General features: G+C 37.4%; 1 protein-coding gene across 1 annotated transcript in view; it reads right to left on the bottom strand.

Moving 5' to 3' along the window:
- Positions 1-691: 691 nt before the first annotated feature.
- The window catches only part of IL23R (interleukin 23 receptor), a 57,176-nt gene continuing 35,814 nt past the window's right edge, over positions 692-22,053 (bottom strand). Inside the window, exons 8-11 of the mRNA XM_007089823.3 lie at positions 8,998-9,087; positions 6,247-6,352; positions 5,230-5,320; positions 692-1,674 (exon numbers count right to left, since the gene is read on the bottom strand). Of these exons, the coding sequence (XP_007089885.1) occupies positions 1,021-1,674; positions 5,230-5,320; positions 6,247-6,352; positions 8,998-9,087 (941 nt within the window). The 3' untranslated portion in view covers positions 692-1,020. The remainder of the gene's footprint in view (positions 1,675-5,229; positions 5,321-6,246; positions 6,353-8,997; positions 9,088-22,053) is intronic.

The raw sequence follows: 22,053 nt of genomic DNA, 5'->3' as shown, positions 1-22,053 counted from the left end.
CGGGCATATGGCCCACTAATATACATCTGAAGGGTCTCATGACCGAGATTTTACTAGACAGTAATAAATGACCTTTTCCCAACAAGAGCTAGCTCCCTCAAGGTCCTGGAAACCTTGCTTCCAAAATTCCTTAGAGACTTACCCTATCCCTAACCCCCTCCCAACTTGAAGGTATACAATCAGTCACCCGTCACAACTGCAGTGCAGCTCTTTCTGCCCATGGGTCCTGTCCCTGTGCTTTAATAAAACCACCTTTTTGCACCAAAGATGTTTCAGAATTCTTTCTTGACCGTTTTCTCTGAATCCCCAAATTTCAACATCATCTAATGCATAGTTGATCAGAAAAGAAATAATTACACCTTGCTGATATTGCATCTGCTATTTCAGTTGTATCAGAGTGTAATTAATATACCAACTACACCACAGGACAATAATGCATCACTCTTAACTTGAATGAAGACAGCAGTTTCATGATGTCCTCACTTCATTGTTTTATAACCTGATTAGTCCAAAATCAAAATAAGGAAAGATCAAATCCCTACTACCTGAATGGAAAGTAGTAGAAACAATACAACAAACATGCTAATTAATTTCTTCTCTGTTTCTATTCTTCTTTCTATCTTGTTGTTGGGGACTATGTTTTTGTCTACTCAAGAAAATTTTAAGCCATAAAATGAAAATTAAACTTTCTTCTCCCTTGCAAACAAACATTGACATCTCAATTTTTAAGAAGTATTTTCAACATTTATTTCACTGCCACATATCTTCTACTATTTAACTTTCTTGTAATGGAGAGATCCGTTCTGTGCCTTGCAATGAGGAAAATAAAAAGGATTTAGTTGATACTTTTTGAAGGTGTACCTAATATTGGTGCTTCTTTTGTGAGTATGAAGTATGTTCCATCTTTGGATCTTAATTCTCTAATTTTGAAAAATAGGGCAGAATTAAATTTATATTGAAGAGGAGATCCAACTTTAGATTGCAAGACAGCTTTCCCATATTAACTTTGACTATGCAGCTCTACTTTTCCAAGAGTGAAATTGTATTGAAGTGGTTTTCCAAAATATTTTGTGGAAAATAAGAGTTAATGGATGGCAACTCCTCATTCATGATCCCCAAACAGGAGACGAATTCATCAGGCAACAGAGTCTGTTCTGGAAGAGTTTCATTGGGTGAAACATTTTCCAAAAGCATGGTAGTTTCTCCCTCTACTGAGTTTTGCATGTCCAGAGGACTGCATTCTCCTTGATTCAGAATAAGGCTTAATTCTTCAAGAAATAGTGTGTTGCTTAGCGAATTCATACTTGAGACAGGGAAAGCAAAATTAGGATATTTTTTAAACATGGCATTTTTCCCCAGGTCTATGGAATCAGCTGGTGGTTTGAGAGTTGAGGAAGCTGTTTCATCATTTTTGCTGAGATGGTTTCCCCCAGTGAGAAAAGTTGAAATCTGGGGTTTATACCCAGGGCTGAGGCCAGGAATATATACAACTGTAGTGTTGGTGAGTAGTGACTTTTGCAGGCCGTCTCTGGTCTCTAGGGATTCTGTATTCTTTTCCATCTTATAGTCTGTGGGTTTGTGTTCTTCTGGGAGAAAGATTTCTATCTCTGTAACCACTGGATCAACATATAGGACCTGTTCGCTGGAATTATTATCTGTAAATTCACTTTTTTCCTAGGAAGAAAGATTTTTTTGTTTAATTTTACAAAAGACATTTAAAGGGGCTAACTGGGTAATTAAAGAAGAACTGGAATTCTGCTTTCCCTTGGCTTTGCTTTTCCCCTCCCTCTTCTGATATTGTTTCTCTTCCCATACAATTTCCTCCTTTTGTTATCCTGCTCAATTCCAGATCTTTATTAAATTCTCCGATGAGGAGACTGAAGGAAAGGAATAATAGAGATAAGCTGTTTTAAGCACATGTCTTGGCTTAAAATTTTTAAAGAGAATGATTTGTCTTGCATATTAACTTGCATATTATTTCAGTGCCTTTTAAAGTTTGGAAGTTTAATGTGTTGGAATATTTCTTAATATCATGGAGCCTTACTACAAGAAAATATCTCATTGCTTAAATAAAAGAAAGGAAGGTAGAAGAATCCTGTTTTGTTTCTGATTTTTGAATAAAGTAGTAATAAATATTTTGTGCTGGGGTTATAAAGGGGTATAATTGTATAAAGCTATACAATTCAGACATGAACAGGTGGATCAGGGAAGAAGGTTTTTATTGATATAAAAGCCTAATGACTCTTCTGGGTAAGAAAATGACTTGAGGCCTTGCAGCTGATGGCTGACTTCCCAAGGCAAATAACTCCCATCCAACAAATTATAGCCAGTTATAAAATTATAAAATTATAGGCAGTTGCTATGGGCTGAAATGTTTGTGTCCCTCCAAAATTCATATGTTGAAGCCCTAATCTCCAGTGTGATGATATTAAGAGGTGAGACCTTTGGCGGGTAATTAGGTCATGAGGGTGGAACTCTCGTGAATATAATTAGTGCCGTTATAAGAAGATACATGAGACTGTGATCTCTCCTTCTGCCATGAGAGGATACAGCAAGATGCTGGCCATCTGTAAGGGAGATCTCACCAGGAATTCAACCTGCTAGTATCCTAATCTTGGACTTAACCAGCCTCCAGGACTGCAAGAAATAAATGTTTGTTGTTTAAGCCACCCAGTCTATTCTGTTATAGTAGTTATTCTGTTATAGTAGTCTGAGCTGACCAAAATACCACCTTTTAGTCTGTTGGCAGAAAACAAAACTTCATCTGAAGGTTTGCTTCTAATACCGGGAGCCCAGAATGGGCAGGAAGTTTGGCAAAAAGGAAGACCTTGAACAAAGCAGCATGAAGTGTCATTCAAATTTTCTTCAGGCTCAACCTCCTTAGGGAGCTTACCAGGTTTGGGTTGGAAAGGGCAAACACGTAGTCAAAAGTCAGATGAAGTCAAAGAAACTAGACATGCTATAAGAAATGAAGAATACAAGGTAGCTGTGTTCCAAAGAAGGAGGCATTTTCTGCACTTCAGGCTGGCAACTGAGCGAAATGGGTGGGAGTCAGACCACAGTAAAGGACACACAGGAGCAACAATGTGGAAGACCATTCCAGAGTGAGGACGATAAAGGAAGAAGAGGATCTGACCACAACAAGGTCAAGGACAGTTCTCTGAGTCACAGAAAATCCCTAATTCCCTAGGATAATAATTAGTGGGGGAACAAGATAGAACTACCAGGTGGAAAGAATATTAAGATTATAGTGTTTATTGTCTGTAGTTTGGTGGATATATGCTTGTCCTTCAGTGACTTGTTACCTATGTACTTCATTATATGTGTGGGTTTAGTCGTTCTAGATCACCCCTTCACTATTAGCAGGTAACACTATAGTCTTCAAACTCAGCCACATGCAAACCCTTTCTCTCCTTCAAGTATACAGAGACAGGAATCCCTCCTTCAGCCCAAAGTGAACCTTTTCACCTCATCCCTTTAGAACATCCCCTCCCCTCTTCTTTATAGTCTTGTTGGATCAATATTCCCTCTTTCTCTGTAGTAGTCCCTGTTAAGCCTAACTAATTTAGTATAAACACACTTCTGATTCATGCCCCTCTGAAGCTACTGTTGTTCATTCATTGTACTAGATGTGAGAGCTGACCTTATGTCAGCATAGCCCCTTTCTCTACTTCCCTTTAGAAGAATGTCTTCATTCTCAGCCTCCACTTCCTCACTTACTAATCACTTCTCAACTCACCAGTGACCTCCCTCTCATCAAATTCCATGGACTCATTTCACTTTTTATGTTATATATCCTCTAAAAAGTAGTCAGCCCCATGGTTCCTTGCTTCTTGACACTTTGCTCACACCACATGATGCTTATTCTCTGACCCTCCTCTGCCTCTCTCCTAGGACCTTGTCTATTCCAATGGAAAAGCTCTTAGTGACTCCTCATTGTCTTTAGCAGTTTTCAATCCCTAACAGTGTTCTCAACCTCAGATGCATAGTGGAATCACTGTGGAAGCTTTCAACAATACTGATGCCTGGGTCTCCCCATGCCCTCCCTCCCCAAGAGATCTTGGAATGTGGCCCAGACATCAAGATTCCAATATGCCACCAAGGCTGAGAACTACTATCTTAGGGACATCTCTGGGGTTGGCTAAGGAGTTGATTAAAGGGCTCATCAGAGCTCCAAACAAAGCCACTTTTATTTGTTTTATAAATTCTTGTTTTCCTCACATCTTTTGAACAAAAGGTTTCTAAGCTAAAATTAAATTTTTTAAACAAGTTTGAACATCCTTGTCAACAGAATGAAGTCTGAGTTCTATGATCTGATCCTACTCACCATTCCTGCAGTACACCACCCACTCCTCACATCAAGCCTTTCAATAAAGCAACACTTCATTGAAACATGTGCTTCTCACCTCTGTGCTTTTGCTCATGCTGCCCTCTCTATTTTGAATGTTTTCTGTTTCTCCTAAGTGACTCCTTCTCATCTTTCGTATGCTTCCTCTATACCCCTGTCATGTTTGGTTTCATTTCTGTCACTGTACTATATCACTGCAAGGCCGTGCTTGGATGATGTGTCTGTCCCATTTACTGGGTTTGGAGCCCCTTAATGATGAAACTGGGATGCCAAAAAATAGAAGGAGCACATATAGCAGAACATTTCCCCTTCTCCAGAATCAGCAGTTCCTCCATAATTAGCATAGTCCCCTATTACCTCAGGGTCTTCCCAGCACACCCTTCTATTCTTTTTGAGATAGAAACTTGGCCTCACCCCTGGGAGACCATCATATTTATTTTCCTCTCACATTTATTTTCTCAAATCCATTGAGCTTCAGCAGTAAAGCAGATCTCACCTGCTTCTCCAGGTTCATGTAAAACAGAAGCCCCTTTGTGTCTTTAAGCCTCATTTTATTGAGATTTTCTGCACTCCTCCTGTCGCTGAAGTCAGCCATCAGCTTTTGGCCATCACGTGACTGACACTTGGCCCACAAGCTTCCTCTTTACTTTTCTCTTTTGAATAGCATTGTTTCTTTCTTCCTTCTCTCTTTCCTTCCCTTAACTTTATTCCCTTATCTCTTAAGTATAATTTGAAATATGTATAATTCTGTTTTGACCTGTGTTTATACAATTATGCTAAAATGTACACACATTTATTTATTTGAACAGAAATTCTACTCTAATTGTTGGATTGCTCTTTTGGTCTTAGCTGCCACTTTTTATTTGATGGTGTTTGGTTACCTGTAGCATTTTTACGATACTACTGTTTTCTATATTAGGAATATCTTCATGAAGCCACTTTGGTATTAGCAATAAGATTCTTCTTTTAATTCTAGGAAACAAATATCACACATTAGAAGAAGCATTTTACTTTAGGATTGATTCAGGCAATCACATAGGAGATGAGGAAATCAACTGGAATGGGAGGGAAATGCATAATAAAGATTAAACTTCCTGATGCAGATTTCCATCTCTTACTTTAGAAAGTTAAGTGGGAAGCTGCTTCAATGTCTTTTCAGATTTTCCTCCTCTCTCTATTGCTCTGCTTTTCTCTAATGAGGCAGAACATTTTGAAACACTCACACTAGATTCAAGGTAAGTGGGAGAGCCACCATGGAAGTAAAACTGTACGCACGTTAAATATGGCAAAGCAGGGGTGCCTAGGTGGCTCAGCCAGTTGAGTGTCTGACTCTTGGTTAAGTCTCAGGTCATGGTCTCACGGTGTCTGGGATTGAACCCTGTGTTGGGCTCTGCACTGGCAGGGCAGGGCGTGCTGGGGACTCTCTCTCTCTCCCTCTCTCTCTGCTCCTCCCCCACTCATGCTCTCCCTCTCTCTCTCTCCCTCTCTCTCTTTCTCTCAAAATAAACATTTGAAAAAAAAAAAAAGAAAGAAAGAATCCAGGCACTGTAGATAAACTTGGGGGCACTGGGAGCAGGCTGTGTAGTGAAGGAGAAAACATGACTTGTGCTATCAGCCGGTTCTGGGCTCCTGGGTTAGTGCTCAGTGACCTTGGGCTGACCACGTAACCTCTGGAAGCCTAAAGGAAATGATCTGGTTTCCAGCAGGGTCATTGTGAGGATTAAACCAATGACATGTGTAAAGAGTTTGGCATGGGTCAGTAATCGTCAAACACTGCATCAAAAATAAAATGATTTTTGTCTTTCTCTGATTAAAAATGTTGATGGGTTTTCCTAGTAAATAACTGAATTGACTAGGTTTGGTATAAATTAGAAAACAGAAATTCTACGAAAACATACCCAGTTCGGAGAGATCTGTTAAATATCCCAATCAAAGAAAGAATCGACAACATGACAGCAAAGAAGATCATTCCCAATAAAAATCCAATGTCTTGTTGCCTGTTGTCTGAAAGGAGAGAAAAATAATTTTAGCTAAGCATTAGTGTCCATGGGATGTCTGAATCATTGTTCTCTCTGTGCCAAGCAAAAGTCATTGATCTCAAAGGAAAAAAAGGAAGGGGAGAACAAAATTAACCTTTCCCTTAGGCTGTGTGTACAGTGACAGCCCTTCCAAACTGCACAACATCTTTTATTTGAGAAAATTGGGCTGCATGTATCTGGTACCAATGGGTTTCTAGAAGTGCATCTCTGGCAATTGTGGTCAGCATTAGACACTTTTCTGAGCTTGTGCATGCATATTTTATATAAAAGGGTTTAATGATGAATCTCATTTGTTTTGTCTGACACAAGTAAGAATTCCCAGTTGCTGGTAACAGAGTCTAAAGGTAGCTACAATCACAGCTGAGGTTTTTTGGGTTTTCTTTTTAAAATTTTGAGCAAGAAAGAAGTTAATGTACAACTTGTCACCATTCTTCAAAATTTATTGTTCATGAGTTTTTTCTGCTGAGAAACAGAAACAACCTAAAACAATATATAAGAAATGCAAATTGATATATATCTTGCACTCATATTTTATTTTAAAAGCAATGCTTTCCTTACATTTTGAAGCTTAATTAATCACCCAAAATCCTTAAATAATTATGATATATTCAACACATGTTACCTACTAGGCTCGTCACATTTTCTCCCTAGTACATGAAAAAAAATCCTATTTTCAATTTTCAAATACGGACTATAATTGAGACTTGTCTGCCACAGTGGAGTTTGTTCTGAGTGATGATGGGTTTTTGGCCTCCTTTCCACTCTCCTTCCCCACTTCCTCACTCCATTTGGCAAATATTTATCAGATACTTACCATGTGGCAGACACTTCACTGGCCCTGCCCTCGTTATTTTCCAGCTGCACCTGCCATACACTTAGGGGTCTCCAGGCTATCTGGCCCCTGTCCTTAAACCAACTGGTGTTCAGGGGTTGGGCCAGTGTAGCTTAGCTTGCTCCAAAGTTCTAGGGGGATACGGAATTAATGTTTTCCTAGGACTAGAATTCTATTGCTGAAGATTTCACACAACTAATGGGAGGTAGTGGGTGCCACATACCCTTGGGGGTTAGTGCCTGGGAAAGACTAGAGAATCCCCTAATAACATGGGGCCAGGCAGCCAGGCATAGGGGTCTAAGGATAGAGCAGAGTGATCAAGAGACAACTGGAGATACCTGGGTTCAAATTGGGCTCTGCCCTTACCAGCCCTGTAACCTCAGGGCATAATTATGAGCCTGCTGAAACTCAAATTTCTTCTTCTGGAAAATAGAGACTATAACACCTATCTTAATAGGGCTGCCATGAGCTCCTGACCTCCCCAGTTCCCACAGAAATATCAAGGGGCAGGCCTGGGGAGGCATCTGTAATTAAGGATATGTACTGAGCCAAAACACTTGGCTCATTGATTTGCATGTTTAAATTCAGAGTGGCCTCACCTTGCTTCATGTTTCTTTATAATACTTAACTGCCACCTGACTCTTTTCTTGTTGTTTTCCTCTTTGTTTTTCTCCTCAACTGTCTAAAATGGAAGCTCCATGAAGACAGGGGCTTTGTTCATTTTTTTCACTGCTGATTTCCCATCCAGTACAGTGCCTGGCACACAGTAGTTACTTAATGAATATTTGTGAAACAAATGAATGGAAGTCCAAAGACTGTCAATGTAACCTGCAAAAATTCTGGTACTATACCTGCCAGATTTCGTTTTTTTTTTAATTTTTAAAAAATATTTATTCATTTGTTGAGAGACAGAGTGAGCAGGGGAGGGGCAGAAAGGAAGGGAGACACAGAATCCAAAACAGGCTCCAGGGTCTGAGCTGTCAGCACAGAGTCCGACACAGGGCTCAAACTCACAAACTATGAGATCATGACCTGAGCCAAAGTCAGAGGCTTAACTGAGCCACCCAGGTGCCCTTATTCCTGCCAGATTTCTATGCAGGGAGATAAGTGGTCTACCAGTGGTCAGTGATGAAATAGTTATGCCTAAAGTTTTTTAATTTGAAATTTCTATTTAGAGTTATATTTGTCCATTACACATACCTGATGTCATAATTTTTTAACGCCTAAAACATTTAGGTAAGCTCATCAATGGAAAATATTGAATCACACTAACAAAACAGGAGCTAGTTTGTACAAAAGAAAGAGTACAGGCTTCAGGATTTGAAAAACAGGATTTGAATTTTGATCTGTCACTGAGTGTGAACCTGGACAAGTTCCTCAGCCTCTCTGAGCTCCAGTTTTCCCATCTATAAAATAGATACATAACACTTATCTTACCTGGTTGTTTTGAAAACTGAACAAATGTATACAACCAACTACCACATGGTAGACATTCAAATTACGTTGTTGTTGTTTTTTTTTAGGAGTTTTGGGGTCTTGAGCCGCAGCACCCATTGAAATGAAAATGTATCCAACCCATAGCAGAAGCTGGCAAAGTCCACCTAAACCGTTGCTTAAATTCAGTTTTACCTGGATCTTTATTGATAATTTCCATACAGAAAGCTCATGGCATATCTTATTCTCAAGAAATTTATGCCTGGCACATGATTTTTCAGTTGAAGGGTTCAAATGAATGATTGGTAAAGACTACTCAAAAAACCTAAGTAGTATTTTCTTACCAGCGGTAATGTGTCCTTTAAAGATGGAACCAATTAGAAGCCCAGAATTCTGAGTATCATGTTGGAATGATTTCAGTGTGACCTGGGGGACTTAAACAAAAAGAAAACAGAGTGAACTTCTTACATTTGCATTCAGGTTATTCAATTCCTGAATTCCCATTTTCACTTGTTTGGAGATGATTAAAGTAAACTTTAATAGGCTTGTAAGTGGAATAAAAACAAAGGCTTTTCAGTATGTGTGTCTTTTTCCCTCCTTTTAATTTAATTGGTCAAATCCTAAACACTGAAAGGACAATGAAAACTAACTTGAGTTTATAAAACCTCAAGGTACATCCTCTAATTTCGTGAGGCTTCTAGGCAAAAAATACCAAGGAGCTTTATTTAATTCACTGACAAAAACAAAAAACACAATAACTGGTCTCTCCTTGATTCCTTCCAAAGATGATGCAATAAATTTTAAGTTTCCTTAAGAGCCTCCAAGATGTGTCACTCTTGCCTTTGCACAATCTTTGAGATGCTGTTGGTGAACACTATCTTGGCTCCATATAAGAAGCTCATTTTTGATTAGCAGACACTTTGAGGTTATAACACAGGGGTGGAATGCTATTAATGACTTTCCTCTGCTCCTTTCCCACTGGCAAAGATCCTGGCCAGCCCTGTCTAGTCATAAAGACTGTCAGGTCACGGCTAATGAGCGTTTCTGACCAGGGTGTGGTGAACAGCCTTGGCAGCTAACCTGCTTTCAGTCTGGACTCAAAGCAGTCCTGGAGCTTTCTTACCCGGCTCCTTTCTCCTGACAATTAAAAGCTGCCAGAGGTGACTTCAAGGACACTATTCTGCTAACTGACAGAAGACATTCCTGAAAATGGTTCTAAGCCCTGGATTCCCAAGGGTGCCTCAAGCCCTATGTATTCAATTATTCTGATTTCAGTGTTCAAATTCTTCCTTTTGAGGAATTACTTGTGGGGCCTGGGAGAAATCACAACTTGAGGCAGGCTTAACTGCCACCGTGATATCACAGGCTTGTATAACAAGCTATGTGGCCCAGACAACTCTCTTTGAGAAAAAATATCATGGAGTTTCAATAAAAAGGTTCCTATGGTCTTTGGAAATTTTTGAAAAAGGTCAATCTGGGTGCAGGTACAGGCTCAGTAGTTTTCTAAGAACAATGGGTAGTGAATTCTAGAAGGTGAAAACATCAGAAGAGCCAAAAGTACTTTTCTGTGTTTTTATTCTGTCTTCTCTATAGCAAGAGGAAAATGTTGCAACAGTGAATTGTAACAAATCAGAAATTCTTTCTGGTTTCTCAGTGCTTCACTAAGTCTCTTTTGTTCCCAAGTATGTGGTTCCATCAGACTCCGAGGGAGAAAGGTTATGCCCCAGTGGTCACCAGCCAGATTTATTCATCAAAATTAGTATTTTGTAGGCTATGTTCATTCCCAGGGAGCCCAAGTAGGACTCTGCATCTACATTATTTTGAAATTTTAAGACTAAAAATATTACATTAAAATGTAACACAATTTTCAATTTGGCAAGATCACGGGTTTGTAGCATATGTTGCTAGATTATTTTTGTTTTCACTTACGTTATTTTAAAAGTAGCATTTTTATTTAAAAGTAATATGTGCTGCTGTTGGTTTTTAATGCAGGTTAATTTAATTCTGCTATATAAACTACAGGTAGTTATTTAGCAATGAAACTTCAGTTATTAATTTGTATCACATAAAAATAATGTTTATATCTAACTAGGGCTTTATTAGCCCTAATAGAATAAACACAATCATCCTTTAGGGCCTTTTTGTTATCAGAGTTGCAAATCAACCAGATGCATTCATTTAAATTAGATTAAAGTCATTTAAAATGACATTTAAAATAATTATCAGAGGGTAATTTCACAAGGAATCAAATATCTGAAGTGAGACAATTTATAAATAAGATTGTCAGAGAAGAAATCAGCCAATGACAAAATGTTTAAGCACAGGACTGAAATGAAGCCATCCATACTGGACTATATTCTTCATGGTATACTGACACCAAGTGGCTGGGTCATTTCTTTTTAAATTGTACTTAATATTAATCAGTATGAGAGCAGTAACCTTAATAGAGAAAAAAAAATTAAGAGGAAGAATAAAAGAGAGAGAAAAATAACCATCCCTAATCCTATCCCCTTGATCCTTTTGCCAGCAGTATTTCAAGTATTTCAAATAATTTCCAAGTATTTAACACAGAAAAGGGTTCACAAACAGAATGATGTACACACACACAGAACCTTTATAACTGAAAAACATTGTTTCTATCAGCTCTAATCATCAGAGCATTACCAAATGTGCTAGAAAAATCTCATGATATTTTCATTATTAATTTAATATCTGTGGTGCTAGGTCCATAATGAGACAATTCTGTCTCTGCTTGTTTTTCTCACCACACATACCTGGGTATACTCAGAAACTCACTTTATCTCTAATTTGGTAAGAGTTTTTATATAACTTATACACACTGGTATTGGACTTTAGAATTAGTTTTGCTGAAGACAGTGTGTTTAAATGAAAATTAGAAGGAGTTTAGAGTAGTTTTAAACAAAAAAATGTAGTTTCCTATTCTTGGAAAAGAACTTGAAGCACATAACATAACTACATTCTGTGGCCCATCAGATGCTAGACTATTTGTATCAAATCTCAAAAGTGCTTGGTTTTAGTAATAATGCATTTTATCTGTTTCTGAGGGATGATACCAAATCTGACTCCTCAGTCTTTTCCCTCTATGTCTGCCTAGTGTGTTTTATTATTCTTTTTAAGTGACCACTCATTGAGTACTGATTATGCTCAAGGTAATGTACTAGATTTTACATGTTTTCTGTCATTTAATCCTTACAACAACCAAAACAGTTAGAAAATACTGTTGTCCTCGTTTCATGGATGAGGACACAGAGGCGTAGTAAAAAGGATAGATGACTTGCCCAAAGTCACCTAGGTAGAGGTCAAAGAGTGAAAATTCCCATCCAGTCCTGACATGTGGTCTGTGCTGGTCACTGGCTCTGTTAATTAAGAACCTCACTTCTGCAGCAGGATGGCTCTGGGTGGGGCAGGTGAGTTGGTCCTGCAAACAGCTTCTCCCATGCTGAGACCTAGCCACTGCTCCTCCAGGGGCTGGCCACAGTGTATGAGAACTGCCTGGCCTTGTAGGACTCCATCCCATACCACAATGGGCTGTGGTTGGCCTGACCCACTTAGCACTGACCCTAGAATCTTCCATCCTATGGTAACTTCCATGTGAAAGCCAGCTATTTTCTTTGATTATACAAGCAAGGCACGCTAATTGTAGGGTGCTTGAAAAGTATAAAAGAGTATGGAGAAGAAAGTGCAATTTTATACTTGTTCACAAACTAGAAGCAATCACTTTTTTAATGTATTTGTTAACAGTCTTTTGTGTATATCTGTACCCTAGTGGATATCATTCTCTTTATGATCTAAATATCGTGTCTTGTTTTTTCTTTTCTTTCAATATTGTGTCATGAACATTTCCTCTTTTTATTAAAAATTGTTCAAAACTGTCATAGCAATTTAATATTTCATCATGTTTGTACGGTATTCAATCGTCCCCCTATTGAGAAACTGTATAGCTTGGTGGTTTCAAACACTGTCTTCGGATTCAGACAAAATTCAAATCCTGGCTCCAGGAGTTGCATGGCTCTGGGTAAGTTGCTGAACCCCTCTCTGACCAATTTCTTCATTTGTAAAACTGGATAATAACATAGTACTTCACCCCTGAGGTCTAATGGGATAGTTCATATCAAGTACTTGGTACTATGCTTTACACTAATTAAAACCTTAATAAGCATTAGCTATTGCTATTATTGGGCTTTGAGATTGTTTCAAAATTCTTACTATTATAATTAGTTTTTGGATAAATATCATTATACATAAATCTTTTTTCCATATCTCTGCTTATTTACTAAGTCTAGATTTCTATTAGTGGAATTACTAATAGATTAATAGTAATCAATTAATAAGTATGGACATTTATAAGTCTTCTTTATTTACTTTTGCCTTTGCCAATCATTGTGTCAAAGCCACACTACCCAACGCCTACATCTTAAAGGTTTTGACCAGAGCTGACACAGGGACGTTTATAGACTTTTTTTTTTTTTCAGTAGGCTCTAGATACAAGAGGAGACCTATTAAAAGAGACCAAGGGTATGTTTTTCAAATGGTTTTTCTTAACATAAACATCTCCTTTTGTGTTCTTTCTAATCTCCTTCTTCTAACAATCTTAGCTGTTCCATGGTGTTTATGTGCTGTCTTCCCAGGCCAGTTTAGTTCTAGGGTTGGAATTCAACATTATTGGGCTAAAAGTAAAGATTTGACACTATTCCCAGTCAGTCGTCAAAGCAGAAGATGATGGCCAGACCTATTGAATAGGCACCAGAAGCCCAGGGCAGGGAAAGTGATATGTCAGAACAAACTCATTACCACATCTGGAAAAACAAGTCAAATGATGAATCATTTTATGAGTTACAATGTCATCCTTGTGTAGTAAGAATAGGAAGGTGTGCCTAGACGTATCCACAGGATTATCTTCATGCTTATATTCCTAAACTCTAAGTACTTGGTATGTAGAGGGAGGAGAAAGTGAGAAATATATGTATGGTGATCATATGGTTAAAGAAAAAGATGAAGAAGAGGAAAAAGTGAAAAGCAGCAGCCAACTCAGGGAATTTTCCTAAGTCACATAGAATACACAGAGCCGTGGATCTGATGTCAAAGTGTAACAAAACCTTATGTGCAGGAATGGGCAGCTTCTGAGTCTTACTCAGTAGTTTAAGATTTTTCAAAAGTACCACTTTGCTCCCAAGCATAGCATGTGCCTATTCCTGAGTCTAAATAGTCTAGTAGACATTTACTACTTTTTATTTGCTCAGCACCAGGACATATTTCCTTGTGGGCATCCTAGAACAGGTAAGAAGCAGGAAAGGCTTCCCACTGTGGAAGCCTCAATGGAACAAAGATTCCCTCTCCCCATTGCCAGCAAGTAGCTATAAGCAGATAACCTAAACCTACCTGAACAGATGATTTCCTCTCTCCACTGGCACACTACTCAGTTCCAGGAAATTATTTATAGCAGCAGCTATATGCAAGGTCTGGTAACAGTAGCACCACGGGGAGTCCAGGCAGGGCAAAAGACAGGCAGTGTTAGTGACCACAGTGCCAGCTATGGGGTCCTCACCAGAGTCTTCCAGACTACAATTTTGGCTGTGGTTCTGGCTTCTGCTCTCCTTTGTATCCTACTTGTGACTGTTTGCCTACTGATTTCTAGCTATCTTTCTAATATTTCTGCTTGAGAGGATTTATTTGATTGCTTTTGCTGGCACCAAATCACAATGACTAGTAAAAATTGCAATAATAGGTGGTGGGGTAGCTAGGTGAGGAAATGTGGTAAGACAAATAGTGACCTCCCTACCCCCCAAAAGTGTACATGTCCCAATCCCTGGAAACTTTGAATAGATTAATTTATATAGCAAAAGGGATTTGAGATGGGGAAATTATCCTAGATTATAGCGATGGGTACAATGAAATCACATGAGTCCTTACAAAAAGGCAGTAGGGTCAGAGTCAAAGAGAAAGAGATTGGAAGATGCTATGCTTCTGGCTTTGAAGATGAAAGGTGGGGCCACAAGCCAACAAACGTAGGTGGCCTCTAAAGTCTGGAAAAGGCAATGAAACTAATTCTCTCCTAGAGCCTCCAGAAAGAATATAGCCTTGCTGATATCTTGACATTAGCCCCAGTGATACTGATTTTGGATTTCTCACCTCCAGAATTAAAAAATAATAAATGTGTATTGTTTTAAGCCACATAGTATTTGGCTAAAGTTTGTAATAACTTGTTTAAAGAGCAATAGGAAACTAATACTGGAGGTTATTACTTTCTCATAGAAAAGCATAATCTGTATTCTTTATTAGTGGATATTGTGAACCTCAGAGATTATAAAGCTCTTATACATTTTTTTTATTCTACAGAACTCTGGTTCTTTATTAGGGATAGGACATGAAGAAGATTAAATAAATCCATATTAAGAGTCTAAACTGATTAGTATTTCAGGGAACACTGTTTAAACCCGTTTAGTAACCATGAATGTACACATTTATAATCCATCTCAGTATGAATGAATCAGAAACCCCTAATACAAATAATGGAATTTTTGAAAAGTACAATTCTGTGTAGTAGGCTTCTAATCTGTGTTCTATTTAATATCACTTATATTTAGTTCCACTGATGTAACATTTGTTTTCTTTTTTTCTCTTGTGGTCCCTAAAAATTCTGAAAAGTTAACGAGAATTTTTAAGGAGTCATTGGTAATGGAACAACCAATGCTGTTTTGTGAGAACAAAACACAATGTGATTTAATATCTTGCTCATACTTGCCTTCCTCTGGAGAATTGTCAAAAAAAAAGAATATGATTTCTCTGGGAAACCTTCCTACTTCAGGTAGCAATTCAAGCAAGTTAATTAATCATTATGAAATGTGACTGCCCTTCCCTCAGGCCTCTGACTTGTCATTAAAGGGATTATAGAGCCTATGCCTTTCCTTCATTGCAAAGAGAGGTTTGCAGCAGAGTGGAACAACACTCTGGCTTAGCAGTCATCTTTTCACCTTTTTGTATATCAGTAGTATGGAATTTAGGGAACTGACTTTCACATTTTTGGTGTTGGTTTTCTACACTCACAAATTATCTTTTCTCCTTTGGGGCTCTTTCTGTACTGCTTAAAAACCCCAGGAATTTTTACAGTGACTTTGCAGGTTGGTGGTCTAGAAGCTTCAACTTCAGCAGCCCTCAGTGGTTCTCAGAGCCTCAGCTGAAGCCTCATATCCAGAGGCAGGGCAGGGGCTAGGCAGAGGCACAACGATTCTACATCCTGTGCTTCTGGGGATCCTAGGCTGCCAAGGTGGGGCTAGGGTGCTAAGCAACTCATGAAGCGAAGCAGTGGTCAGGAAGAAGAAGCAGAGATGTCCAGATAGTACTGTAGATAATGTCCTGAAATTCTCATGTACCCACCCTTTTCTGACCCCCTCAAACCCCTATTACTAAGGCAATGGCTTGGGCAATTTGGTCTCCCCCTTCCTGTCCACATTTCCTGCCCACACCCTATGCCATTTTTCATGACACTTCTCCCTCTTAAAGGGTGTGTCTAACCTCTAGAGCAGTGGTTCTTACACTTTACTGCAGAAGTTTCAGTTGGCTAGAGGCTCAGCAATTTGCATTTTAAACTAGTACCCAAGCATTTCTAATGCAGATGGTCCACAGACTCCACTCAAGAAGCACTGTTTTCCAGACAATTTACTGGACCAGGCAGGACCAGCTGGAAAAACACATTATGAACTGCCCTGTAGTGGTCCTGTCTTTAACAGAGACACCTTTTCACCTATACTTTGTCTTCATCTCAGACTGCCCCATCCTATTCTTTATTCTCTTGGTTCCTGGAGTCTTATAGTTACATTTTCATTACCATAACCCAAACCTGCTTCCACATCTTGTATTCAGGCCAATATACAATTAGCTGATAGCATCCATGGGTCCCTCCTTTCTCATGTATTTGCATTTTCATAACAAACATTACATTAAAAGTGAACTTTTGCTGGCATCCTTTTATTATTAGCTAATGTGTAGAGGAGGGTTTGGTTAGGTGGCTGAGGGGAGGCTGACACAAGGCCCTCTTAGGTGTCTTAGGAAGGAGACCGGTAGAGTTACAGTGCTAGAAACTTACAGTATGTGTTCTGCCCTGGCTTTACTGTTCCCAGCTTTATAACATTTAACAAAACTGCTTAATCTCCCTGGGCCCCATTTCCTTCTTCTGTACGATTGGAATAATAATTTTATAGGGCTTTAGTGATAAGTAAAGGACAATTCATATGTAAAATGCTTACTACATACCCAACACATCCAATAAATGTTAGCTATTATTTATTTATATTATTTATATTTATATATTTTATATATAACTTATGTATTATGTATAACATATTTTATAATATATAATATAAATTATACCATATTATATATAATTTATATTATATATTAGTATTTCATATTATTTGTATACATTATGTATACCAGGTAGAAAAATATGAGTTTCTAATCTAGAGAAACTTCTCCTGTGTGTTTGGTAAAGTCTAATATTATATTCTGACGTTGATTTTTTTTTTTTTTTTTTTAGTATAAGACTTTTTTTCTATTAAAGTCCAAATACTCTAAGGAAGGAAAAGAGAATAAGTTTAATAAATAATTTAACTCTTACATTAAATGGGTATGTTTGGGGTTTTTTGGACTAGGTTTTTAAAGACCAAGAAAAGTGATACAGGAGGATGCTGGGGTCTGAAGGATAAGCCATATCCACTGCATGATCTGCAGTACTATCTAGGCATAATTTTGAAAACACATTGCTTTGAGATAAATCAATTCAGTGATATACACATGAGGAATTTAGAGAGTAAAACAGCAAATTTCTGCATGGAGGGATCATTATTGGCTGGGCTGTCTTTCTTCATAAATAAGTAAACCTTTAATTACTGGGAAAAATTGGCTGGCCAAAAAGCCTCATTATCAAACAAGTTGGTTAACTAAAGTATTATAGAAACTGTATCTTTTAATATTTTCGATTGTGAAGCAATTCAAACTTCAGTTGTGAGGTTTGATTCTTACAAGCAGATAAGATATTTATAGTGCTATGTAATTTATATTTTTATCATTGTTTTTATTGACTGTCTTTTCTAAAATTCAGAGATCTTTGTCTCCTTTCTTTACTGAGATTCTACTAGTACATAGCAAGTGCCTGGTGCACGGTAGAGGCTAATTGAATATTTCATGAGTCACTAAGTGAATGTCCTTTCTTAGATATCTTTTTAAAAAACAATTAATATTAAAGATTTATTGAAAAGCAATTTGGCAACTTGCATCATGCATCTTAAAATGTACTTAAGCTTAGATCCAATAAAATGTAAATACATAAGGAGAGTTTATATAAAAAGCTATTCTAAGAAGTTTATTGACAATGGAAAAAATAAATAACCTAGAGATTGTTGCAATAGGGAAATGATTAAATGTATTATAGTGCATCCATATACTGTGTGGCCATTAAATAGTTTCTTTTAACTCAACAAGGTAAACTAAGAAAATCACGATATGAAACAATATACCACAACACCAATTATTAAGAAAAATGACATAGAAGGACAGATATCATATGCTTTCACTTATAGAATATAAAAAAGAAAACAAATAAACAAACAAAGCCTCTTAAATACAAAGAACTGGTGATTGCCAGAGGGGAGGTGGGTGGATGAAAGAGATAAAGGAATTAAGAGGTACAAACTTCCAGTTATAAAATAAGTCATGGAGATGAAAAGTATAGCATAGGAATATAGTATATAATATTGTAATAACATTGTGTGATGACAGATGGTAACTATACTTATTGTGGTGAACACTGAATCCTGTACAGAATTATTGAATCAATGCTGCACTCCTAAAACTAATATATCATTGTATGTTAATTATACTTCAGTAATAAAACATATGTGCATAAGAAAAAACTGGTGTTAAATTCATTAAAATATAAACAGCAGTTATTCCTAGGTTGTATATTGCAATAAATTTGCATTGCTTTTACAAACAAAAAAAAAAGATAAATTTTCCAAAACATTTAATATTAGCACTTTCCTAACTCATATTCACTGTTTGTCATTTAATGTGTCTTGGAAGAAATTTGTACTAGAAGAAAAATTTATGGTTCCTCTGCTAACATATTAAATTGGATAGATGCAAGTTTTCAAGGATATTTAATTCTAAAAAGCAGTTTTGCCTTTTAAGTGCCCCCCCCCCCCCACTGCCCACTTAGGAAACCAAGACTTTACATTTATACTTATTGTAGGGTTGCTGTGGTTTCTATTTTCTTCCATCTGATGTTTAAGACCCTTGCCTTTAAAGGAGAACATTTGTGGTCCTATACTTGTAGAATACTTTAGTAAGCTGCTCCTCCACTTTGATATAACTGGTTAAAGGAAGAAATCGATGAACTTCTGTTCTAGTTTAGGTGCTACCAGCCACTAGCAATGTGCTATTTAGCAAGTCATGCCTCAGTTTTCTCATTTGTAAAATGGTGCCAATAGACTACTAAATATGGCTGATGTAAAGATCAAACAAGCTTATACATAGTAGTACTTTGCAAATGGTAAGTAAATGTTAGTTATCAGTTTGAATAATCTTGCTAGACATTTCTAAATTTCATTAAAAAAATTGAGCTATCAACTAAATTCTGACTATTATAAGATGTGCCACCTACAGTACTAAGAACTTTTAACAATATAAACGTAAGAAAGAAAATATTAAATTAATAACCAACTTTTTAAAAAGAACGGATACTCAAATTATCCCCTTGCATTGCAAATTATTCCCTTGGTAATGCATTTCTAAGATTTGGGCATTAGGGGGCGCCAAAAGAACTGTTTAGCTAGTCTGCCATTTCTCTCCCTCTGCTTATTTGGCAGCAATCAACATTTATAATGTCTGCCAAAGTGCTTTGAAAACATAAAACTCAGTTCCAACTCCTCTATTATAATAAAGATGGTATTAACAATCCTGTGATTATAATTAAGTGCTCTGAAAAGAAAAAATTCAGTCTGGGTATAAGCTACCTACAATAGGGAGACATCTTGAGGTTAATGGTGGTCATTATGGAGTATTAAGATAATTGTAATAGATTCACTTTGCTTACTATTGAAGCCTATTTGGCCAAGATTTTATTGAATGACATGTAATGGATAGAAAATTAAACTAATAATATTAAGAGCAGGAATATATCTAAAGATAAACAATAGGTCAGCTAGATCATGCTGAGAATTAAATAATCCCATGTTTAAGTATTTTAACTTTATGATTGCTTTGCATACAGTAGGTAATCAATATTTATTGATATGATTTGATTTGTGTCTCTCTTTCATCAGAGTGGCCTAAAGAGTTTAATGTAACTCTTTTTTTTTTTTTTTTTAAGTGTAGTTACCTTTTTTTTTTTTCTAAATGTTTATTTATTTTGGAGACAGAGCAAGAGACAGAGTGCAAGCCAGGGAGGGGCACACAGAGGGTGACAGAATCTAAAGCAGGCTCCAGGCTCCGAGCTGTCAGCACAGAGCAAGACCTGGGGCTGGAACCCACGAACCGTGAGATCACGACCTGAGCCCAAGTTGGACCCGTAACCAACTGAGCCATTCAGGTGCCCCAAGTGCAGTTGCCTTTTTAATTGGAAGTTTGTATCTCTTAATTTCCTTTACATATTTCACCGGCCCCTCTGGCAACCACCGATTTGCTTTTTGTGTTTATGAGTATGTCTCTTTTTTTGTTGTTGATTTATTAGGTTCCACATATAGGTAAAATCATATGGTATTTCTTTTTCTCTGACTTACTTAATACTCCCTAAGTACATTCATGTTGTAGTAAATGGTAAGATTTTGTGCTTTTTTATAGCTAATATTCTATTTTTCCTGAATAGGCAGATCCAAAAAAATATAGTGAAAGCTGATGTCCAAGAGCTTTCTGCCAAAGTTTTCTTTTAGGACTTTAATGGTTTCCTGTCTTAATTTAGGTCTTTAATCCATGTTTTCTTTTCAAATTTTTATTTAAATTCTAGTTAGTTAAAATATAGTGTAACATTTGTTTCAAGAGTAGAATTTAGTGACTCATCACTTACATATAATACCTAATGCTCCTTATAACAATTGTCCTCCTTAATATCGATCACCCGTTTAGCCTATCCCCCACCCACCTCCCTCTGTCCACCCTTGGTTTGTCCTCTATTGTTAAGAGTCTCTTATAGTTTTTTTCCTTGTCTCTCTATTTTTTCCCCTTCCCGTACGTTCATCTGTTTTGTTTCTTAAATTCCACATATGACTGAAATCATATAGTATTTGTCTTTCTCTGACTTATTTCACTTAGCATAATACACTCTAGCTCCATTCATTTTGTTGCAAATGGCAAGATTTCGTTCTTTTTGATGGCTGAGTAATATCTCACTGTGTGTATATGTATGTGGGGTGTGTATACACCAGATCTTTTTTTTTAATTTACTTGTTTATTTTTTAATTTACATCCAAGTTAGTTAGCATATAGTGCTATAACAATTTCAGGAGTAGATTCCAGTGATTCATCCCCTATGTATAATACCCAGTGCTCATCCCAACAAGTGTCCTCCCTAATGCCCTTACCCATTTAGCCCATCCCCCCTCCACAACCCCTCCAGCAACCCTCAGTTTGTTTTCTGTATTTAAGAGTCTCCTATGTTTTGTCTCCCTCCTTGTTTTTATATTATTTTTGCTTCCCTTCCCTTATGTTTATCTGTTTTGTATCTTAAATTCCTCATATGGGTAAAGTCATATGATATTTGTCTTTCTCTGATTGGCTGATTTAGCTTAGCATAATACCCTCTAGACCCATCCATGTTGTTGCACATGGAAGACTTTATTCTTTTTGATCACTGAGTAATACTCCATTGTATATATATAACACATCTTCTTTATCCATTTATCCCTCAATGGACATTTGGGCTCTTTCCATACTTGGGCTATTGTTGATAGTGCTGCTATAAACATGGGGGTGCATGTGTCCCTTCAAAACAGCACACCTGTATCCTTGGATAAATACCTAGTAGTGCAATTCCTGGGCCATAGGGTAGTTCTATTTTTAACTTTTTGAGGAACTTCCATACCGTTTTCCAAAGTGGTTGCACCAGTTTGCATTCCCACCAACAGCGTAAGAAGTTTGTTTTTGTTGTTGTTGTTGTTTGAGTTTAACATAGTTATTAATAATGTGTTTCAAAAAATGATCTTAGATCATTATATGCCTCAGGATGTCCCAGGCTGCTTATAAGAAATGCTGACTCTTGAGCACCCCCCCACCCCTAGTACCTTAGACCTGTGAACACAGAGCCTCTGGGAGCAGGGACAGTGAACATGCATACTAGGTGGTTTTAATTGGCTTTTATGTCCAAGAATGTTTGAGAACCATTACCTAAA

Source organism: Panthera tigris, chromosome C1, assembly GCF_018350195.1.
Source record: "Panthera tigris isolate Pti1 chromosome C1, P.tigris_Pti1_mat1.1, whole genome shotgun sequence".
Classification (NCBI taxonomy): Eukaryota; Metazoa; Chordata; class Mammalia; order Carnivora; family Felidae; genus Panthera; species Panthera tigris.
This window is presented reverse-complemented; position numbering and strand designations above follow the sequence as displayed.